An 18,963-nucleotide genomic window follows, 5' to 3' on the forward strand; every position below is an offset into this window, starting at 1 on the left:
CTCACTGTAGTTATGCCCACATTGTACCCCTCATTGTAGTTATGTCCACATTGTGCCCCTCATAGAAGTTATGCCCACATTGTGCCCTCCATAGAAGTTATGTTCACATTGTGCCCCCTCACTGTAGTTATGCCCACATTGTGCCCCCTCACTGTAGTTATGCCCACATTGTGCCCCTCATAGAAGTAATGCCCACATTGTGCCCCTCATATAAGTTATGCCCACATTGTGCCCCTCATAGTAGTTATGCCCACATTGTACCCCTCACTCTAGTTATGCCCACATTGTGCCCCTCATAGAAGTTATGCCCACATTGTGCCCCCCATAGAAGTTATGTCCACATTGTGCCCCCTCACTGTAGTTATGCCCACATTGTACCCCTCATTGTAGTTATGCCCACATTGTGCCCCCTCACTGTAGTTATGCCTACATTGTGCCCCCTCACTGTAGTTATGCCCACATTGTGCCCCTCATAGAAGTAATGCCCACATTGTGCCCCTCATATAAGTTATGCCCACATTGTGCCCCTCGTAGTAGTTATGCCCACATTGTACCCCTCACTCTAGTTGTGCCCACATTGTGCCCCTCAGAAGTTATGCCCACATTGTGCCCCCCATAGAAGTTATGTCCACATTGTGCCCCCTCACTGTAGTTATGCCCACATTGTACCCCTCATTGTAGTTATGTCCACATTGTGCCCCTCATAGAAGTTATGCCCACATTGTGCCCTCCATAGAAGTTATGTTCACATTGTGCCCCCTCACTGTAGTTATGCCCACATTGTACCCCTCATTGTAGTTATGTCCACATTGTGCCCCCCACAGAAGTTATGCCCACATTGTGCCCCTCATAGTAGTTATGCCATATTGTGCCCCCTCACAGTTTTGCCCACGCTGTGCCTCCTCACAGCAGTTATGCTCACATTGTGCCCCTCACAGTGTCATGCCAATATTGCGTACCTCCCAACTTTCAAAAATCGCAAAGAGGGACAATATGTGCGGCAATTTTTTTCATACTAGGCCACGCCTCTAACTCCGCCCCAAAGCATAATTACAGCAGCTGGGGATCGGTTATTTCACACTGGCGTCTTGGCTTTCCGTTTGTGAGATCCGTTCAGGGCTCTCACCAGCGTCCAAAACGGATCAGTTTTGCCCTAGTGCATTCTGAATTTAAAAGGATCCGCTCAGAATGCATCCGTTTGCCTCCGTTCCTTCTCCATTCCGTCTGACGAAACTGAGCCAAACGGATCCATCCTGGCACAAAATGTCAGTCAATGGGGATGGATCCGTTTTCTATGACACAATCTGGCACACATTGTACCCCTCATTGTAGTTAAACGCACAATAGAAAACGGATCCGTCCTCTATTGACTTTCAATGGTGTTCAAGACATCTTGGCTATAATAAAGATAATACAAACCTATCCGTTCTGAACGGATGCAGGCGGTTGTATTATCTGAACGGATCCGCACCAAACGCGAGGGTGAAAGTAGCCTTAGGCGAGTGTAAGTTCCTTTAGTTTTTTACAGCAAGTGGAGCCCCTGGGACAATTTTTTTCTTGCACTTTAATATCCATTTAAATATCAGCTTATAAATCATCAGATTATAGATATTTTAAGGTAGAAATTGCACCAAATAATAAAGTTATGGTCTAATATACAGGTAGAAACCATAAAGACACTTTAGTAAGGAGCAATTTAGTAACTTTATTAATACACATTTATGCATTAATTCCCCAGGTCAATAAGAGGTACATTTAAAGGGGTTGTCTCATCATGGACAATGGGGGCATATCGCTAGGACCCGCACCTATATCGAGAACAGAGCCCTGCAAGGGAAGGAGGGCGCACTGTGCATGCGCAACCGCCGTCCATTCATTTTCTATGGGGCCGGCAAAAATAGCTGAGCGCTGGCTCGGCTATTTCCGTCAGGCCCATAGAAATGAATGGGAGCGGGGGCCGTGCATGCGCAGTACGCTCCCATTCACTTCTATGGGGGGTCGGCTTGGTGGTGGCCAGACCGGAGTCCTCCAGCCGCCACCTTGCGGGGCTCCGTTCTCGAGATTGGTGCGGGTCCCAGCAGTGGGACACGCGCCTATAAGACAATGGGGGCATATCCTAGCGATATGCCCCCATTGTCCAAGATTAGACAACCCCTTTAAGGATCAAAGAGGGACAGAGGGACTTGGGTCAAAAAGAGGGACTGTCCCTCCAAAATAAGGACACTTGGGAGGCATGATATTGTGCCCCCTTAGACTGTAAAAAAAATGTGGACCTGGTAGGACAACTGCAGGGTCTGGGGTCTTATTAATTTTGAGTTGTGAATAATAAGGGGTTCATAGGCAGTGTTAGAAATGGTCTGTGTTTTGGCTGCCACATAAAGACAATTTGTAAGGCAACTATATAATAAAATGCAACAATGGATCACATCTAGCACGTTTATACAATGCAGCAGTGGTCCAGTACACAGCAGCACTCCTACGCCCCCATTTCACTCATTTTTTTCCAGTAGATTTTAGTAGAAAAGGTCTTTTTTTTGCCACAACCAAAATGGCGTCTTAAACATCACACCACTTACTGACGTCACATCGTGCGACAGCCCTCCTTTGATATTTTCTTCCGTCAGCTACAGAGATGAAGCATTAAAGGTTCCGTTCAATTCGACATGGAGGCTGAGCCCCGCGGAACCGAACCAGTTTGGGTATCTGAGGCTCTGCGAGTGCTGGGGGACGCCCTGCGCGGCTCCTGCGCGCCCCCTACTGTATGGTTCAAGGAAAGCAGCCAGAAGAACCTGAGGAGCAGAGACTTCATGGTTCCCAGAGGAGCGCTGAAGAAAAGCTTCCCGGATGGAGAGGTGCAGGCAGGCTGTGGGTCACGTGGGTGGAGGGGAGGCAGAGGTGGCTTTGAAATGGCTAATGAACTACAAGTACCAGCATGCATGCAGTTCCTTGGCTGCTGTTGAGTTATTAGCGAGGCATTAGACGTCCATTCACATGATGCATGATTTGTGCGATAGGAGGTGCGCTTTTCACTGTTGGGAGTTTTTGTCATTAACTTCTTTGAAGGGTGACTGACCTGCCATGTGCTTCTGCCACCACATCCCATGAGAACCGCACAATACTACATCCCCCATGGTGTCAGGTGAATTCCTTATTAAATAGTCTCCACGGTCCGTCTTCTGCTGACCTCTTCTGTATCCAAGTCCAATATGTGGGATACTGCCTGATCTACCGCCGAGCTGCTGTATCTAAGCATGTCATGTGTGATACTGTCTGCTGAACTGCTGTATCTAATCCTAACACATGTAATAGTGTCTATTGACCCAGTGTATCTAAGCCCATCATGTGTGATATTGTCTTTTGATCTAGTGTATCTAAGCTTATCATATGAGATACTGTCGGTTGACCTGGTATATCTAAGCCTATTGTGCGTGATATTGTCTTTTGATCTAGTGTATCTGAGCTTATCATATGTGATACTGCCGGTTGACCCCATGTATCTAAGCCTATCTTCTGTGATATTGTCTTTTGATCAAGTGTATCTAAGCTTATCCTATGTGATACTGTCGGTTGACCCGGTGTATCTAAGCCTATCGTGTGTGATATTGTCTTTTGATCTAGTGTATCTAAGCTTATCATATGTGATACTGTAGGTTGACTCTGTGTATCTAAGCCTATTGTGCGTGATATTGTCTTTTGATCTAGTGTATCTAAGCTGATCCTATGCGATACTGTTGGTTGACCTGGCGTATCTAAGCCTATCGTGCGTGATATTGTCTTTTGATCTAGTGTATCTAAGCTTATCCTATGTGATACTGTCGGTTGACTCGGTGTATCTAAGCCTATCCTGCGTGATATTGTCTTTTGATCTAGTGTATCTAAGCTGATCCTATGTGATACTGTCGGTTGACTCTGTGTATCTAAGCCTATTGTGCGTGATATTGTCTTTTGATCTAGTGTATCTAAGCTTATCATATGTGATACTGTTGGTTGACTCGGTGTATCTAAGCCCATCCTGCGTGATATTGTCTTTTGATCTAGTGTATCTAAGCTGATCCTATGTGATACTGTCGGGTGACCCGGTGTATCTAAGCCCATGATATGTGATACTGCCGCACCTGCATAGTTCGCTCATCTACTTGCTTTGGATTTTCCCCAGGTTCCGGCGGAGCTGATTCAGAGGCTGAGGTCCCTGGACGCCCCGGGCCTCCCCCCGATGAAGAGATGTCTGCAGTCTGAAGCCGGACTCGTCATCCAGTTGGAGAGACCTGTGGTTTTCCATCGAGTGCTCCGAGACTTCACTCCGTACCTGAGACCTCTCCCCTCCGCAGACGACGGCCAGGACATCGTCCTCCTGAACTGCGCTGCGCTGCAGAGCTGCGGGAGCCTGGAGACGCTGAGACTGAGTCACCTGAGGGCCGTGCTGATAGCAGACCACCTGGCTGAGGTTCTCACCCTGAAGGGGTCAGTATATCCCTCCAATCACTGCTAGAGCTGCGTTCAGAGCCTTTTCCATCTGGAGCACAGCCACTGCTGGTTCCGCTGTGTCGTAGTGTGGGAGATGTAGTGTTAACCACCAGGCGGTGTGTCTGACAGCAATGCAAGTGACAGCCAGCACAATTCTGATTGCAGCTTTGGGTGTGACTAGAGCATACGTTTTTTAAACAAATCCTTTGCAAAATTATCAGCTTTTTTTTTTTTCTCCACTAGAAAATGCATATACATGGTCCCTGCAGCGCTCTGCGAGGAGGTAGAAGAATACTTGAGTCAGCTGGGGATCTCCTGGCCTTGTTCAGTGGATGCACCATCTCTACAGGAGACAGTTTCAAGTTTTAAGGACTTCCTAAGGGACTGTGTGGACTCTACCCAGTCACCGGATGTAATCAGTGTGCCGCTTAAAACTTTTGCAGAGAAGCACAACTTGGGCCTGCAAGGATATGACCCAAATCTAGACGTCTTCCATGGTAAATTGGTAGCAGATTAACATATTTAAAATGGTGGCCATGAGGGGGCGCTCTGTTACTTTAATACAATATCACTTCTTCCACTCTTGATTCATATAAGTTTAGCAAATAAAAATATTTTTCTTCGGTTGTAATGGCTGCAGTAGCCTGTTACTACCAGCAGAGGTCGCTGTTGTAGACGAGCCTGTATTGAGATTTGATGCAATAGTGACATCTGCTGGACATATTGGAATACTGCAAACCCCAGTTTATTCCCTAGCAAATAGATCTTAATCTCAGACCCTTTGTTCATCAATGTTTTCTGAATGTATGTAGTGAATGAAGATGATCTAAGACACGTGGCGAGGCTGCAGAGATCCTTCCAGGAGGCGGTGGTAAGAAACGCCAAGTAATGATTGTCCACAGCGCACTCTGAGCATCCATATAACCAGGATTTCTGTGATTTAGCAGCAGGGATCCCCCTGTACTGTCCTACATATCGTCAGCTGTGAGGAAGAGCTCCATCAGCAGAAGCTGGACCTTCTCTGGAGGCTGATGGTCCCCAGCGCTGGAGATGTTGCTCAGGTACTAACCAAAGCCAGGAAGCAGGTGGGAAAGTGGCGAGGCATGTGCACCCTGTGCTGGATGCCAGGGAGATGGCAAAAAGTTTTTCTGCCTTTTCCCAGGGTATTTAGACGCAGAAATCAGATTATTTGCCCCGGGTGAAGGAAGGCCTTGCTACACCTCTGCTAGGATGCATCCGAAAAAGCTTCAGCCATAGTTTTCTTCTAACTGCCCCTATAAGTGCCCCATAACAGCATCAGACTCTCTTAAAAGGGGTTTCCAGGAGTTAAACACTGAGGACCCATCCTCAGGATAGGTCATGAAGTATGAGATCGGTGGGGTCAGACTCCTGGGACCCTCATAGCCTGTCCTCTTCTTAGTATTCCGAGTACAGCGCTGTACATTCTATAGTGGCTATGCTTGGTATTGCAAATCTGTCCCATTCAAATGAATGGGACTGACATGCAGAAAGGTCATGTGACTAATGGACGTGACATGACAGACCAAGGAAGAGGCTGCAGCGCTCACCCAAGCTTGATTGGTGGGGGGCATGGGGAGTCAACCCCCCCCCCCCCCCCCCACTGATTTAGATTTTTAAGTCCCCCCTTTAATAGAGCAGAACCTTTACTAACTGCTTCCAAGCCCTTGCTCTGGGTGGAGCATTGAGGCACCTGGGAGGATGTACGGCCGGGTTCACACAGGGCAGCCATGCAAAATGCAATGTCGGTTGGCGTCATGCTGGGAGTTGTAGTTTCACACCCCATTGCTGGAGATCCGCAGAGCACTGATCTACAGCAGTGTGCAATGTGAATGGGTCTGGGGTATAGCTGATGTGAATCTGAGCCCCCGGGGATGAGACCCTTCCTGCAGTTACAGCTCCTGCTCCGGCCCTGTATACTGTGTAATATAAGGACGTATAGAAATGTTCCCATGATACGGGCGCTGGGTGCAGGCGATTGCTATCCTGTATCGGCCACGGCCAGGGAGCTGTATGCAGGGGGTATCCACCATCGCTAGGAGGTCCATGGAGAGGGAAGCGCATCCAATGTGAGCCTCATCCTGTTTTCTTATAGGAAGTGCAGACCAGAGCCGGGCACCCCGACAGTGGGGGAGGGGGCTGGTCGAGCAGGCACCATGCCCATGTGGACAGTTACTGCTTGGGGTCTTTTAGCTCTGCTCCGCTATGATCACTGACTCTAGTGTAGCCGCATTATTTGAAGTAGGCCTCATGCACACGTCCGTTGTGTGTTTTGCGGTCCGCAAACCGCGCATCCGCAAAACACGGATGGCGTCCGTGGCCGTTCCGCAATTTGCAGAACGGCAGGGACAGCCTTTAATCTAACTGCCTATTCTTGACCGCAAAGCGCAGACAAGAATAGGACGGGTTATTTTTTTTTTTTTTTGCGGAGCAACGGATGCGGATGCTATCCGCTTCTTTTGCGGCCCCATTGAAGTGAATGGGTCCGCACCCGAGCCGCCAAAACTGCGGCTCGGATGTGGACCAAAACAACGGCCGTGTGCGTGAGGCCGTAGTCAGAAATCCTCCTGCTGCTCTGTTCTCCCTCATGTTTTGGGCTTTGTTCACACTCCAATAAATCCACGGACATGAAGGACATGGCAGCCCACCTATCCATTGATTTATATAATTTTTTTATGGGTTTGTTCACACGGCCGTGGTTTTCTGTTGGCTGTGGGTCAGTGGAAAAATCATTGAAGCATGGACTAATTTGGTCCGTGAAAAACCACGGACACAACACGGATGGCAGTGCGGTTTAACAGACCATTGGTTGTCGATGCGCTGGAAATTTTCAGCTGAGCAGCGTCTGTGGAATACAGAGGACACGCGGAGATCTTCACGGATAGATTTTCCACGGTTGCCAAAGGGACTCGGAAAGGAGAACGAGGCTTTATACTGCAGCTCTGCTTGGTCAGATTAGGGGGCGAACTCAATAAACGGGGGATCAGGTATCTACTGTTTGCGGAAGTCTGATTTCTTCCTCCTATTTCATCAACAGGATCAGGTTGCTGCACTATCCATCCCCCATGCTTTACATTGCAGCTCTGCTTGTTCAGCTCATAAGGGGGGGCAGGGTAAGATTACTGTTTGATGTTGATAATAGATATTGATGTTTATCCGTCGCTTGTTTTGCAGAAGCATTTGATATGTGGACCCGTGAAAGTTCTCAACTCGGCATCACCCGTCAGTTGCTCCCAGTATTTTCAGTAAGTGCTCCTTAGACATCAGTCTGGAATGTGTCAGGGACGCCTATACATCTGTGTAACTACCTCGACCTATCCGGTGTGTCCGGTGGTCAGATCGGTATCACTAGGCAGACATGAGCGGGGTGAGAACATTTGTAGCCCCCCTGACAACCACAGTGTGAAAATGCCCTGAATGACAAGCTCTATAGGTTATCAAGAGCGACAAGCATCTCCCTGTTTCTACCACAAGGGGGCGCTCTTTCTACAGCGTCTAATTAGGAACTGTATTTAGTTGTCTATACATCGCCCTCTAGTGGCGGCAACAGGAAGTCAGGGTTTTTTAGGTATTTCTCGAGGGGAACAGAGGATTGCATCTCCGCAGCTTATCCAGTATATTAGGACAGGGCTGTAGATTATTTATACTGCTGGTTTATTTTATTTGGAGTGGAGTTTGAAACGTTTGTGAGTCGAACCATTGTATGGGACGTGGGATCTCGTGGTAATTCCTCTGTGTGCCTTTCTTCCACAGGCTCCGGAAATCTCAGATGCTGGAAGCCTCAGTTATGAAATATGGAGAAAGTGTTCAAGGTTGTCAATGGTGTATTTATTCCTAAGTTTTTGTAAAGATGATCAGATATTATAATCTCTCAGTAGTGCAGCCTCAGGCAGAGCTCCTGCTGCAAAATCAGGGCCCCCAGCTACTACCATATGTGTCATGTATAATACTGGTGTCTTTGTATGTGGCAGAGGGGCCTCTAATTCCCCTACACATCAGGGCCCCGATGCAGCTGCCACCTCTGCACCCCGCTGTAGCCTTGGTAGGTCTCCTGTTTCGCCAGCCAATCAATTCAAGATTTGCTCATCTTTACCGATGATGTCATATATGATGTCACATCTCATCATCTGCATGCTTTTCGTGCAGGTGACAGCTGGGATGAAATTATTAACTCTTTGACCTCTGCTGCAATCAAGTTTGAGTTAATGGCAACTCCTCATCGCTCCCAGGTAATATTTTCCACTAAATCCCATTGGAAAGCACATATATAGTACCATCAACAGAAGAGGGTCTTCTCTTACTGCTATCAGGACATGATGGGAGTGGTTGTCTCCCAACAGATGGAGAGAACAGTTTTGAGACTGCACAGTAGATGAGGGGTAAAGTAACACATGTCTACAGGATCCGACTACACAGGGTTTGTTTGTAGTCTGTAACCATGGAGACGCATAGGTCGACATAGGAGCCGTATATACAAAATGGTAGAAGATTTTGAAGTAGGACTTTTTGCAGAGTTGCTTTATTTTTAATATTTTTTTATGCATTGGGGACAAAAAAAAGGGGATGGAAATGTCGACACACCTTTTAATGGAAAGCGATTAGAGGTTCTGCATGCTGCACCGTAAGTTTTGTGTCTTGTGACTTCCCCGACCGTCTGCTTATTGTGTCCCATTAAGGTAAATCTGAACTTGGAGGAGGCCAACATCACAACCAAGGGAACGAAAAGTGGATCGTTTGTGATGTATAACTGCGCCCGGCTGGCCACCATGTTGGACAGTTATAACAGCGCTGTCAGTCAAGGTACAGCATTTCGGGGCATCAGCGGGTGGCGCTGTGGTTCTACAGGGTGGTGAATACGGTTCTTGTTTCTTCAGGTGACTATCCCGAGTTCCCGCCGTCTGAAGGGCTCCACTATTCCAGTCTGCGTGAGGAGGTGAGAGAGCGGCGCCCCCTGGTGTATTTTTATTACTATTCATTTATACAGGGAAGATCAGGTTCTGTTTTGGATGGCTGCCTATTAGGGCTTGCACACAGCCGGCTCCCAACTTCTGTCTCCTCACACAGGGAGAATGGCTCCTTCTCTTTAATTATATCATGATGTTCCCAGAGGTACTGAGCCAGTCAGCACAGATGTCAGCAACCTCCCCCGGGATCCGAGTCACAGCCAACACCGAGGCGGTAAGAGATCTCCTGGCCTGATTTACCACAGTAGATATAGCAGAGGCGAGGCTGTGATTTGGCCTTAAAATGACCCATTTAGCTCTGCTACATCTGTATGGCCTGTAACTGAATTAAAAGGGGTTGTGCAGAATTAGAAATACATGGCTGCCTTCTTTAAAGACGGCGCCACCCCTGTCCACAGCTTGTGTGTGAGATTGCAGCTCGGTTACATTCACTTCAATGGAGCAGAGCTGCAGTACGAGTCACAACCTATGGCCAGCTGGGCTCCGTGTAAAAAAAAAAATGTTTTGTTTTAAAGAAAGCAGCCATTTTTTTTTCTAATCCTGGACAACCCCTTTAAAGGGAGTCTGTCACCTGCTTGACAGTTTTTAGGGCTCATGCACATGACCGTATGTATTTTGCGGTCCTCAAAAAATACACATGATGTCCGTTTGCATTCCGTCTTTTGCAGAATAGAACAGCTGGCCCCTAATAGAACAGACCTATCCTTGTCCGTAATGGGGACAATAATAGGACATGCTCTATTTTTTTGCGAAACGGAAATACGGAATGCACACTGAGTAACTCCCGTTGTTTTTGCAAAAAAAATAAAAACGGAACGGACTCGGAAAGAAAATACGTTCGTGTGCATGAGCCCTTAAACTGATTATATGGCTCTGTGAGACACAAATACAGGACGTTGATGTTACCTTTGTTTAGTTTGTGAGAGTCGCCAAAGTACCAAAAAGTTTTAAAGATATGCAAACGAGCCATCGCAAGTGCCCAGGCGCCCCATGCCCATAACAGAAATTGCTGTTTTAAAATGAAATTTTATATGAATTTTCTCTAGGACAGTTTTAGGGACCAGTATAAGTGTAATATTAGAATTTGCGCAAAGGTCACCTGACTATTAGCTTTTGACTGCAATACCTATATGGAAATTCGCATGTTGGGAGTTGCGTGCAAAATTGAGGCTGGGGCAAGAGGTGCACGTAGAAAGGGGTCGTCTTCTACTGGTCATGAGTAGCATATTAGCCATTCGCATTATATATCGGTACCCATTCTTATGACGGGTGCACGTGGGCGCCTGGGACACCTCCAAGTGTAATATGAACTATGTTGGTTTTATTTCAGGTTTGTAAATTCCTGGTCAGCCTCAGCATGGATTTCAGCTGCTATTACAACCGCGTGCACATTCTAGGGGTGAGTTATATCCCATAGCTTTTTATGGAGGTTATTGCTGTTTTTTTTCTCTCTCTCTCTGATTACATAAAACAACGCTTTTCGTGAACGTTGCAGGAGCCGTTACCTCATCTCTTCAGTCAGATGTTTGCTCGCTTGCAGCTGGTGAAAGCCGTTCAGGGGGTGCTGCATTCTGCATTGAGGACACTTCACATTTTGCCATTGACTCAGATATAAAACTGTCCCCGGAGGATCATACAACAGGGGGCCCGATGCATTACATGAAGTATAAGTGGTGACAGCATCAACCACGTGCATGTGACTGAGGTGACAAGGTGGTCGTAGAAGGAGGGATCGCATGGCTCATCATCGGAGGAGAGGTTATAAACCTAATGCAGCAAATGAGGGAGGGGATGACACCATAAAATTTTACCCATTATCCCATTCTAGGTTTTGCCCTCGGGAGATAACAACCTGTGCAATCTGCAAGAAACAAAATCTACTGCTAAAAATGTATATACGGTATATATTTTATAGCTCAGATTTCACAAATTTATTAGATGTCGTCACGTATTTAATGGTATCTTAGTGAGCTGGTAAAGTGTACTTTATACTGGAGATGATAATAAAGTGCATTGTTCTAATATAAATTGTACTGTGTACTTTCTTTTTTTTCTTGTACCAGATAAATATATATAGAAATGTTCTGTTTATCACACATAATGAGATCATTAACACCAGAGGTTAACAATTGTCCATAGATACTAAATGACAAATCTTTGCAGATGTGTGGTGTTATAATACTGCCTCCCATGTACAAGAATATAACTAGTATAATACTGCTCCTATGTACAGGAATATAACTACTATAATACTGCTCCTATGTACAAGAATATAACTACTATAATACTGCTCCTATGTATAAGAATATAACTCCTATAATACTGCTCCTATGTACAAGAATATAACTACTATAATACTGCTCCTATGTACAAGAATATAACTACTATAATACTGCTCCTATGTATAAGAATATAACTACTATAATACTGCTCCTATGTACAAGAATATAACTACTATAATACTGCTCCTATGTATAAGAATATAACTACTATAATACTGTCTCCTATGTACAAGAATATAACTACTATAATACTGCTCCTATGTACAAGAATATAACTACTATAATACTGCCTCCTATGTACAAGAATATAACTACTATAATACTGCATCCTATGTACAAGAATATAACTACTATAATACTGCTCCTATGTACAAGAATATAACTACTATAATACTGCTCCTAATGTTTAAAATGAGGTGCAATTTTGCTGAAATTACTGCAGAAAAGCTCATTTTACTCAGCGGTTTATTGCAGCTTTCTCATTAACATGAAGACGTATTTCTGGCGCTGGATCCAGTGTTGGGGGCTCTGGTATTGCGGTAACTCAAAGAATGAAAAGCTGAAATTGCGGCTGAAGTTGAGCTCGGTTACTGCGGGGACCGGGGGTAATTTCATAGTGATGGAATTTATTAGAGGCCCGTCTCTTGGTCACTCCGGTTCTGCCCCTGGGTTTAGCTCTGCCATTAGCCTTGTCTTTTAATGTTGGCTGTTCAGGGGCACTTGCCTTCAGGCTCCAGCCGTCCTCGTTAGCCGCCTCCCGCTGACTTTGGCGGCTGTCGGCCATGTTGTCAGATAACGTCTTTGGAGAGGGGATGCTCTGAAGGAGACAGGTCAGCGAGGTCTCGGAAGGAGAAGCTCTAACCCATGGCGTCATATCACTGGAAAGGATAGGCTGAGTCTTCTGCTTCCCCCTCGTGTATGAAGCCTTCAGAGACGGGAGAAGGTCTGTCCTCTTGTCAGTATTTCGGACGCTTAGAGCTGGAGCATAAAGTCATATTAGGTCTATGAACCTACAATAACAATCCATTATACAGGATTCCTTAAACTGAAGGGTTGGGCACGTAGGCACTGGCCTACGGTCCATACCAATAGGGGGCGCAGTGCCCCATCTATTCTATCAGCTACCGTGGAGCATAATCATTCATTTGGTTTTAATTGGTCCTGCATAGAAAAAAAAAATATATCCTGTTTGCAGCTGGAAACTGTCAGCAAGCCACTGTTGACGGATCTTTTCGATTTTTTTATTATGCATCTTTATTTAGTACTAGGTGCAAAAATGGAGCCCTGCTATGAATGGACCATTGGTCTTATAGGCTCGTTAATTATTGAGGCCTAAGGTTCCCATGCTGTGGTAGCTGCAATACGGCTGAGGCTACATTATTAGTGGCTCATTAACATACTATAATTAAATCCACGCCCACAGGAATCCAGCCTAATATCTCCTACGGCCTTGATGATTAAGACATAATTAGTGATGGATCCGGCCTCGTCAGCAGCTTGTAAGAAGGAGGGGGACATCTTGGGATCAACGACAACTAGGTAAGTATAAGGCCTCTTTCACATGAACGTGTGCGCTCCATGGCCGTATTGCGGATCCGCAATACACGGGCACCGTTCCGTGTGCATTCCGCATCACTGATGCACACCCATTCACTTCAATAGGTCCGGAGATGCAGAATGGTGCAGAACGGAAGCACGGAACAGAACACTACGGAGTGCTTCCGTGGGGTTTCGTCCCGTACTTCCGTTTCGCAAAAAGATAGAACATGTCCAATGTTTTTGTGGAACGGCCGGATCGCGGACCCATTAAAGTAAATGGGTCCGTAATCCGCTGCGGCTGCCCCATGGTGGGTTTCGTGCATTGCGGCCCGCAATTTGCGGGCCACAGCAAGACCACGGGGCGCACACGGTCGTGTGAAAGAGGCTTAAATGGAAGAGTCACCAGCCAAGAACTTTAAGGGGGATCGGTCCGCTCCTTAAGGGTCCATGCACACGTCCGCAAAATGGGTCCGCATGCGGAACGGGTGCGGACCCATTAATTTTCGATGTGGACAGCACACTGCGTGCTGTCCGCATCAGCACATCCGTTCCGCGGCCCCGCAAAAAAATAGAACATGTCCTATTCTTGTCCGCAGACAAGAAAAGACATTTCTATTATAGTGCCGACCATGTGCGGTCCGCAGAATGCGGAACGCACATGGCTGGTGTCCGTGTTTGGTGGATACGCAATTTGCGGACGTGTGAATGGACCCCAAGTGGGATCGGTCCGCTCTCCTGACATTTCTGTTTTAGTAAATACTTGTATTCCTTATGAAACAACAATTCTCAAAGCGCTGTTATGCCTCCTAGAAACGTATGACAGCTGCGTGTAACCATTCCCCTTAAAGGGAACCTGTCACCGGGATTTTCTGTCTAGAGCTGAAGACATGGGTTGCTAGATGGCCGCTAGCACATCCGCAATACCCAGTCCCCATAGCTCTGTGTGCTTTTATTGTGTAAAAAAAAAATACTGATTTGATCCATTTGCAAATGAACCTGAGATGAGTCCTGTACGTGAGATGAGTCAGGGACAGGACTCATCTCAGGTTAAGGCCTCATGCACACGGCTGTTTGGGTCCGCATCCGAGCCACCGTTTTGGCGGCTCGGATACGGATCCGTTCACTTCAATGGGGCCTCAAAAGATGCAGACAGCACTCTGTGCTGTCCGCATCCGTTCCTCCGTTCTGTGGCCCCGCAAAAAAAAATAGAACATGTCCTATTCTTGTCCGTTTTTTGGACAAGAATAAGCTTTTCTACAATGGGCTGCCCGTTCCGCAAATTGCGGAATGCACAAGGGCGGCTTCAGTTTTCTGCGGATCCGCGGTTTGCGGACTGCAAAAAACAGAACGGTTTTGTGCATGAGGCCTAATTTGCATATGTATCAAATCTTTTTTTTTTTTTTACATAATAAAAGCACACAGAGCTAAGGGGACTGGGTATTGCGGATGTGCTAGCGGCCATCTAGCAGCCCATGTCCTCAGCTCTATACACAAAATCCCGGCGACAGGTTCCCTTTAACACAGGGGTCTGTCCCTACAGAGCCTGACACTGTCAGCGCTGACTGGGCAAAGACAGTGTGTGTGTGTAGAGTCACACTCCTAAACTGGAAACACCCGGTCATCAAATTATTCATAAATTTCAAGTAGGAATAACAGAGGGACGGCACAACACAGAATTACAGAAAAATGCTCCAGAATTGTAATTATGAGGTGAGGAATGAAAGTATTTACTAAAAGGTGCATGACAGGAGAGCCGACAACGCAGTCTTTAAATACGGAGTAAGGATACAGCAAGCCTGCCTGCTGACAGTTTCCAGGTAGCAACAGAATACATGTATTTTCTACACTGCACAGAATATTATAACAAATTTAAAATGTAAAGAAAAAAAATTATTGTAAAAATCGTGCATAATTAGAAAATGCAAATGAGCTGTTAAGTGCAGCAAGGGCAGACTCAAGCCCCTCTGTGCACCCTTGCTCCTCCTACTTCTTCTGTCAGCCCCACCCCTCCTTTTTTTTGAGGGTCGGGTTCCTGCATAGCCAATGAAGGAGAGGGAGGGGCTGGCAGAAGGAACAGGGTGCACAGAGTGGTTTGGTCCTGCCCCCGGTGCACTTAACTGCTCATTTACATGGATTAAAAGTGCAACGGATCTCTAAGCGAAAGGCATCATTACATTCAGCTGACCTAGTCCTGCAAGACACTGTGCCGGGTAGCACAGTGAATTTCTGGGTGACACGCTACCTTTAAAGGGAACCCTGTCACCGGGATTTTGTGTATAGAGCGGAGGACATGGGTTGCTAGATGGCCGCTAGCACATCCGCAATACCCAGTCCCCATAGCTCTGTGTGCTTTTATTGTATATGCAAATTACCCTGAGATGTGTCCTGTACGTGAGATGAGTCAGGGACAGGACTCATCTCAGGTAATTTGCATAGGTATTAAATCGTTGTTTTTTTTTACACGATAAAAGCACACAGAGCTATGGGGACTGGGTATTGCGGATGTGCTAGCGGCCATCTAGCAACCCATGTCCTCCGCTCTATACACAAAATCCCGGTGACAGGTTCCCTTGAATGTGTTCAATGTTGCCTCTAAATAGCCAAATAACATAGTTCCGTGATAAGCAGCATTAACTCTTACGCCCCCAGGACAGATGCATAATTATAAACTGTCGCCCTTTTAGGAACTGGATTTTTTTCGCCATTTTGCGTGGCGTCGCCAGCGTAACTAACGTTTCTTGCGCTCAACCTCCTCTGCTTATTCTTTTCATTCATCTGTTTCCTGCTCTCAGAATACAGTGATATCAGACACCGGCGGCCGCTGCCTGATTACTGAAGCCTCCGCCATGACGGCTGCTGATATAAAGGAGCAGGTGGCTATATGTGGATTTGATATGCGTAGATTACACTATAAACCCGGCATCAGGTGTAGGCACCTTTCATGTATTTTGGCAGGTAACGCCCCCGACATATAATATGAAAACCATCGCACCGCGGGACGAGACTGACACGAACCTTAACGTGCCAAGTGCAGCAGAAGCCGCGCTTTGTACTGGACGCACACCCTTCATTACCTCACCTTGTCATTTAGGGGCACTGGTAAGTGCCAGTGACTATATGTGGCAGATGGAAGATTACCGCTGGCGGTGCTTGGCACACCCCTAGGAAGGAGCCGGCAAAGCCTTTGAAATTGGCATATTGAATGCAATCCAATGCCCCCAACACCTGCATTGAGGAGAAGGTCATCTCCCTGTGGGACCATATCACAGACAGAGATGCCCGCCCTACCCATATGCCTCCTGTACCGCCCATACCTGTCACCTTCCCTGCTCCTTTCTTGATTAACGGCAAAGCCACGCTTTCGGTTAATGCGTTGTCCGGGCATCTGGCGTTGGCTGATATCTAAAAACAAATGGGAAAATGAGAACACAATGGGATTATTTTATATCAGTCGGGGAAGGGGAGATAGTGACTCTCTCCATATAAACTATAAGTCTTGAAGACAATTCATCCCAAATATGGAGGAAACCTAGTTGATTCCATAGAAGCTGTAAGGGCAGCGATATTGGTTGTCAGCCGGCTTTCATTCTAAACAGCTGACAAAGGATATTACCACTCATCGACCATAATGTAAAAAGAAATCACCTGCAAAGTTGACTTACCTTCTGTAGAGAGGTGTCCTTACATATTCCTCTGTTGCCATTGCAGTCACTCTGGTGACTTGGAGACAAAGCTGGAGACTGATCTGCTGTTTGGCAGAGCCTTGGGATCACTGATGGCACCCGTGTACCAGCCGCAGCTTCACGGCTTGGTACCTTCACGGTCACCCTCTTAGAAGTCCGCCGATCTAACCGGCCTTTCTTGGACTCGATATTCTGGTGCATTGCAGAAGGTTCTTCTGGTCTTCAGGGGACGCACGCAGACTTCTCAGCTTTTTCGGGTCATTGCATTGTAAAGATCTTCATGGACAAGTATCCAAGCTCATTGTCCAAGTGTCACTGGTGAACCATGGAGGTCCCCTCCGAGGGCTCGGATCGGTGGAGATGAATTATTCATTAGGACTCTTAGGTTGGGAGTAGATCAGCCTTTCATGGGTGGCAAATGCTCAATAATTCAGACTGGCATTGACATTGCACATTTGTATTCATTATAAAACCTGTCAACACAGCAACAGGCACCGAGTGGGAACCAGAGGATCATATTCAGAATAACAAAGAGGAGGCAGCTCAGGACCTTTCCTGAAAAGGTCAGATACGTGTCTCCATTAACTTCCCTTTATATAACAAGTCTAAGTATAGAATGCGTAGTAATATAAAATATAGTTAATCCGGAATACTGTCCCTATATAAAAAATATAACTACTATAATACTGCCCCTATCTACAAGAATATAGCTACTATAATACTGCTCCTATGTACCAGAATATAACTACTATAATACTGCTCCTATGTACAAGACTATAACTACTATAATACTGCTCCTATGTACAAGACTATAACTACTATAATACTGCTTCTATGTACAAGAATATAACTACTATAATACTGCTCCTATGTACAAGAATATAACTACTATAATACTGCTCCTATGTACAAGAATATAACTACTATAATACAGCTCCTATGTGCAAGAATATAACCACTATAATACTGCCTCCTATGTACAAGAATATAACTACTATAATACTGCCTCCTATGTACAAGAATATAACTACTATAATACTGCCTCCTATGTACAGGAATATAACTACTATAATACTGCTCCTATATACAAGAATATAACTACTATAATACTGCCCTATGTACAAGAATATAACTACTATAATACTGCTCCTATATACAAGAATATAACTACTATAATACTGCTCCTATGTACAAGACTATAACTACTATAATACTGCCTCCTATGTACAAGACTATAACTACTATAATACTGCCTCCTATGTACAAGAATATAACTACTATAATACTGCCTCCTATGTACAAGAATATAACTACTATAATACTGCTCCTATGTACAAGAATATAACTACTATAGATAGGCGGAGCCTGGCTGCAGATCTGGCCGGACGCATGTAGGAGAGCTCTCCTTCGTACCACCTTGCTAACTGGTAAATTTAGCGGTCCAAACCACCCCAGAATGCGGAAAGCTGGCAGATACAGTCATGTGAAAAAATTAGGACACCCTTTGAAAGCATGTGGTTTTTTGTAACATTTTTAATAAAAGGTTATTTCATCTCCGTTTCAACAATACAGAGAGATTAAAGTAATCCAACTAAACAAAGAAAACTGAAGAAAAGTCTTTTCAAGATCTTCTGTAAATGTCATTCTACAAAAATGCCTATTCTAACTGAGGAAAAAGATAGGACACCCTCACATGTATTCCCTCTTAAATTGGCTCAGATCTCACACAGGTATATCACACCAGGTGCACATAATTAGTAGATCGTTACTCTGCATGTTGAATGAGGCTTGCCCTATTTAAACCTCAGACATTTAGTTTGGTGTGCTCCTGACTGTTGAAGTGAGAGTGAGCACCATGGTGAGAGCAAAAGAGCTGTCAGAGGACTTCAGAAAAAAGATTGTAGCAGCCTATGAGTCTGGGAAGGGATTTAAAAAGATCTCAAAAGATTTTGAAATCAGCCATTCCACTGTCCGGAAGATAGTCTACAAGTGGAGGGCTTTCAAAACAACTGC

At 45.7% G+C, this 18,963-nt stretch overlaps 2 protein-coding genes across 3 annotated transcripts; one reads left to right on the forward strand and one right to left on the reverse strand.

The window, feature by feature from the left end:
- The first annotated feature begins 2,632 nt into the window (after nt 1-2,632).
- Nucleotides 2,633-11,491, forward strand: DALRD3 (DALR anticodon binding domain containing 3). 2 transcript variants are annotated; one of them, XM_044300955.1, is made up of 13 exons: nt 2,633-2,852; nt 4,157-4,461; nt 4,708-4,961; nt 5,277-5,335; nt 5,409-5,525; nt 7,657-7,727; nt 8,236-8,294; nt 8,629-8,711; nt 9,159-9,282; nt 9,357-9,415; nt 9,547-9,660; nt 10,777-10,845; nt 10,942-11,491. In XM_044300955.1, exons 1-13 carry the CDS (start codon nt 2,664-2,666, stop codon nt 11,059-11,061), a joined length of 1,623 nt encoding a protein of 540 aa, XP_044156890.1. In that variant the 5' UTR covers nt 2,633-2,663; the 3' UTR covers nt 11,062-11,491. The 2 variants fall into 2 exon arrangements, with proteins under 2 accessions (XP_044156890.1, XP_044156891.1); XM_044300956.1 differs by having other exon boundaries at nt 5,412-5,525.
- Nucleotides 11,492-12,194: 703 nt separating this feature from the next.
- Nucleotides 12,195-17,151, reverse strand: LOC122944127. The gene is made up of 3 exons (XM_044302357.1): nt 16,930-17,151; nt 16,582-16,669; nt 12,195-12,706 (listed from the first exon to the last, which is right to left on the reverse strand). The coding sequence occupies exons 1-3, from the start codon at nt 17,149-17,151 to the stop codon at nt 12,273-12,275; spliced, it is 744 nt and encodes a 247-aa protein (XP_044158292.1). The 3' UTR covers nt 12,195-12,272.
- Between the last annotated feature and the right edge of the window lie 1,812 nt (nt 17,152-18,963).

The sequence above is a fragment of the Bufo gargarizans genome, chromosome 7, assembly GCF_014858855.1.
Source record: "Bufo gargarizans isolate SCDJY-AF-19 chromosome 7, ASM1485885v1, whole genome shotgun sequence".
Lineage (NCBI taxonomy): Eukaryota > Metazoa > Chordata > Amphibia > Anura > Bufonidae > Bufo > Bufo gargarizans.

Coding starts and splice junctions, on each gene's coding strand:
- DALRD3 (XM_044300955.1), top strand. CDS start 2,664: ATGGAGGCTGAGCCCCGCGGAACCGAACCAGTTTGGGTATCTGAGGCT. Junction 5,526..7,656: donor GCGCTGGAGATGTTGCTCAG/GTACTAACCAAA, acceptor CTTGTTTTGCAG/AAGCATTTGATATGTGGACC. Junction 9,661..10,776: donor TCACAGCCAACACCGAGGCG/GTAAGAGATCTC, acceptor GTTTTATTTCAG/GTTTGTAAATTCCTGGTCAG.
- LOC122944127 (XM_044302357.1), bottom strand. CDS start 17,151: ATGCACCAGAATATCGAGTCCAAGAAAGGCCGGTTAGATCGGCGGACT. Junction 16,670..16,929: donor AGGACACCTCTCTACAGAAG/GTAAGTCAACTT, acceptor ATTTGTTTTTAG/ATATCAGCCAACGCCAGATG. Junction 12,707..16,581: donor AGGAGCAGGGAAGGTGACAG/GTATGGGCGGTA, acceptor TTTATGCTCCAG/CTCTAAGCGTCCGAAATACT.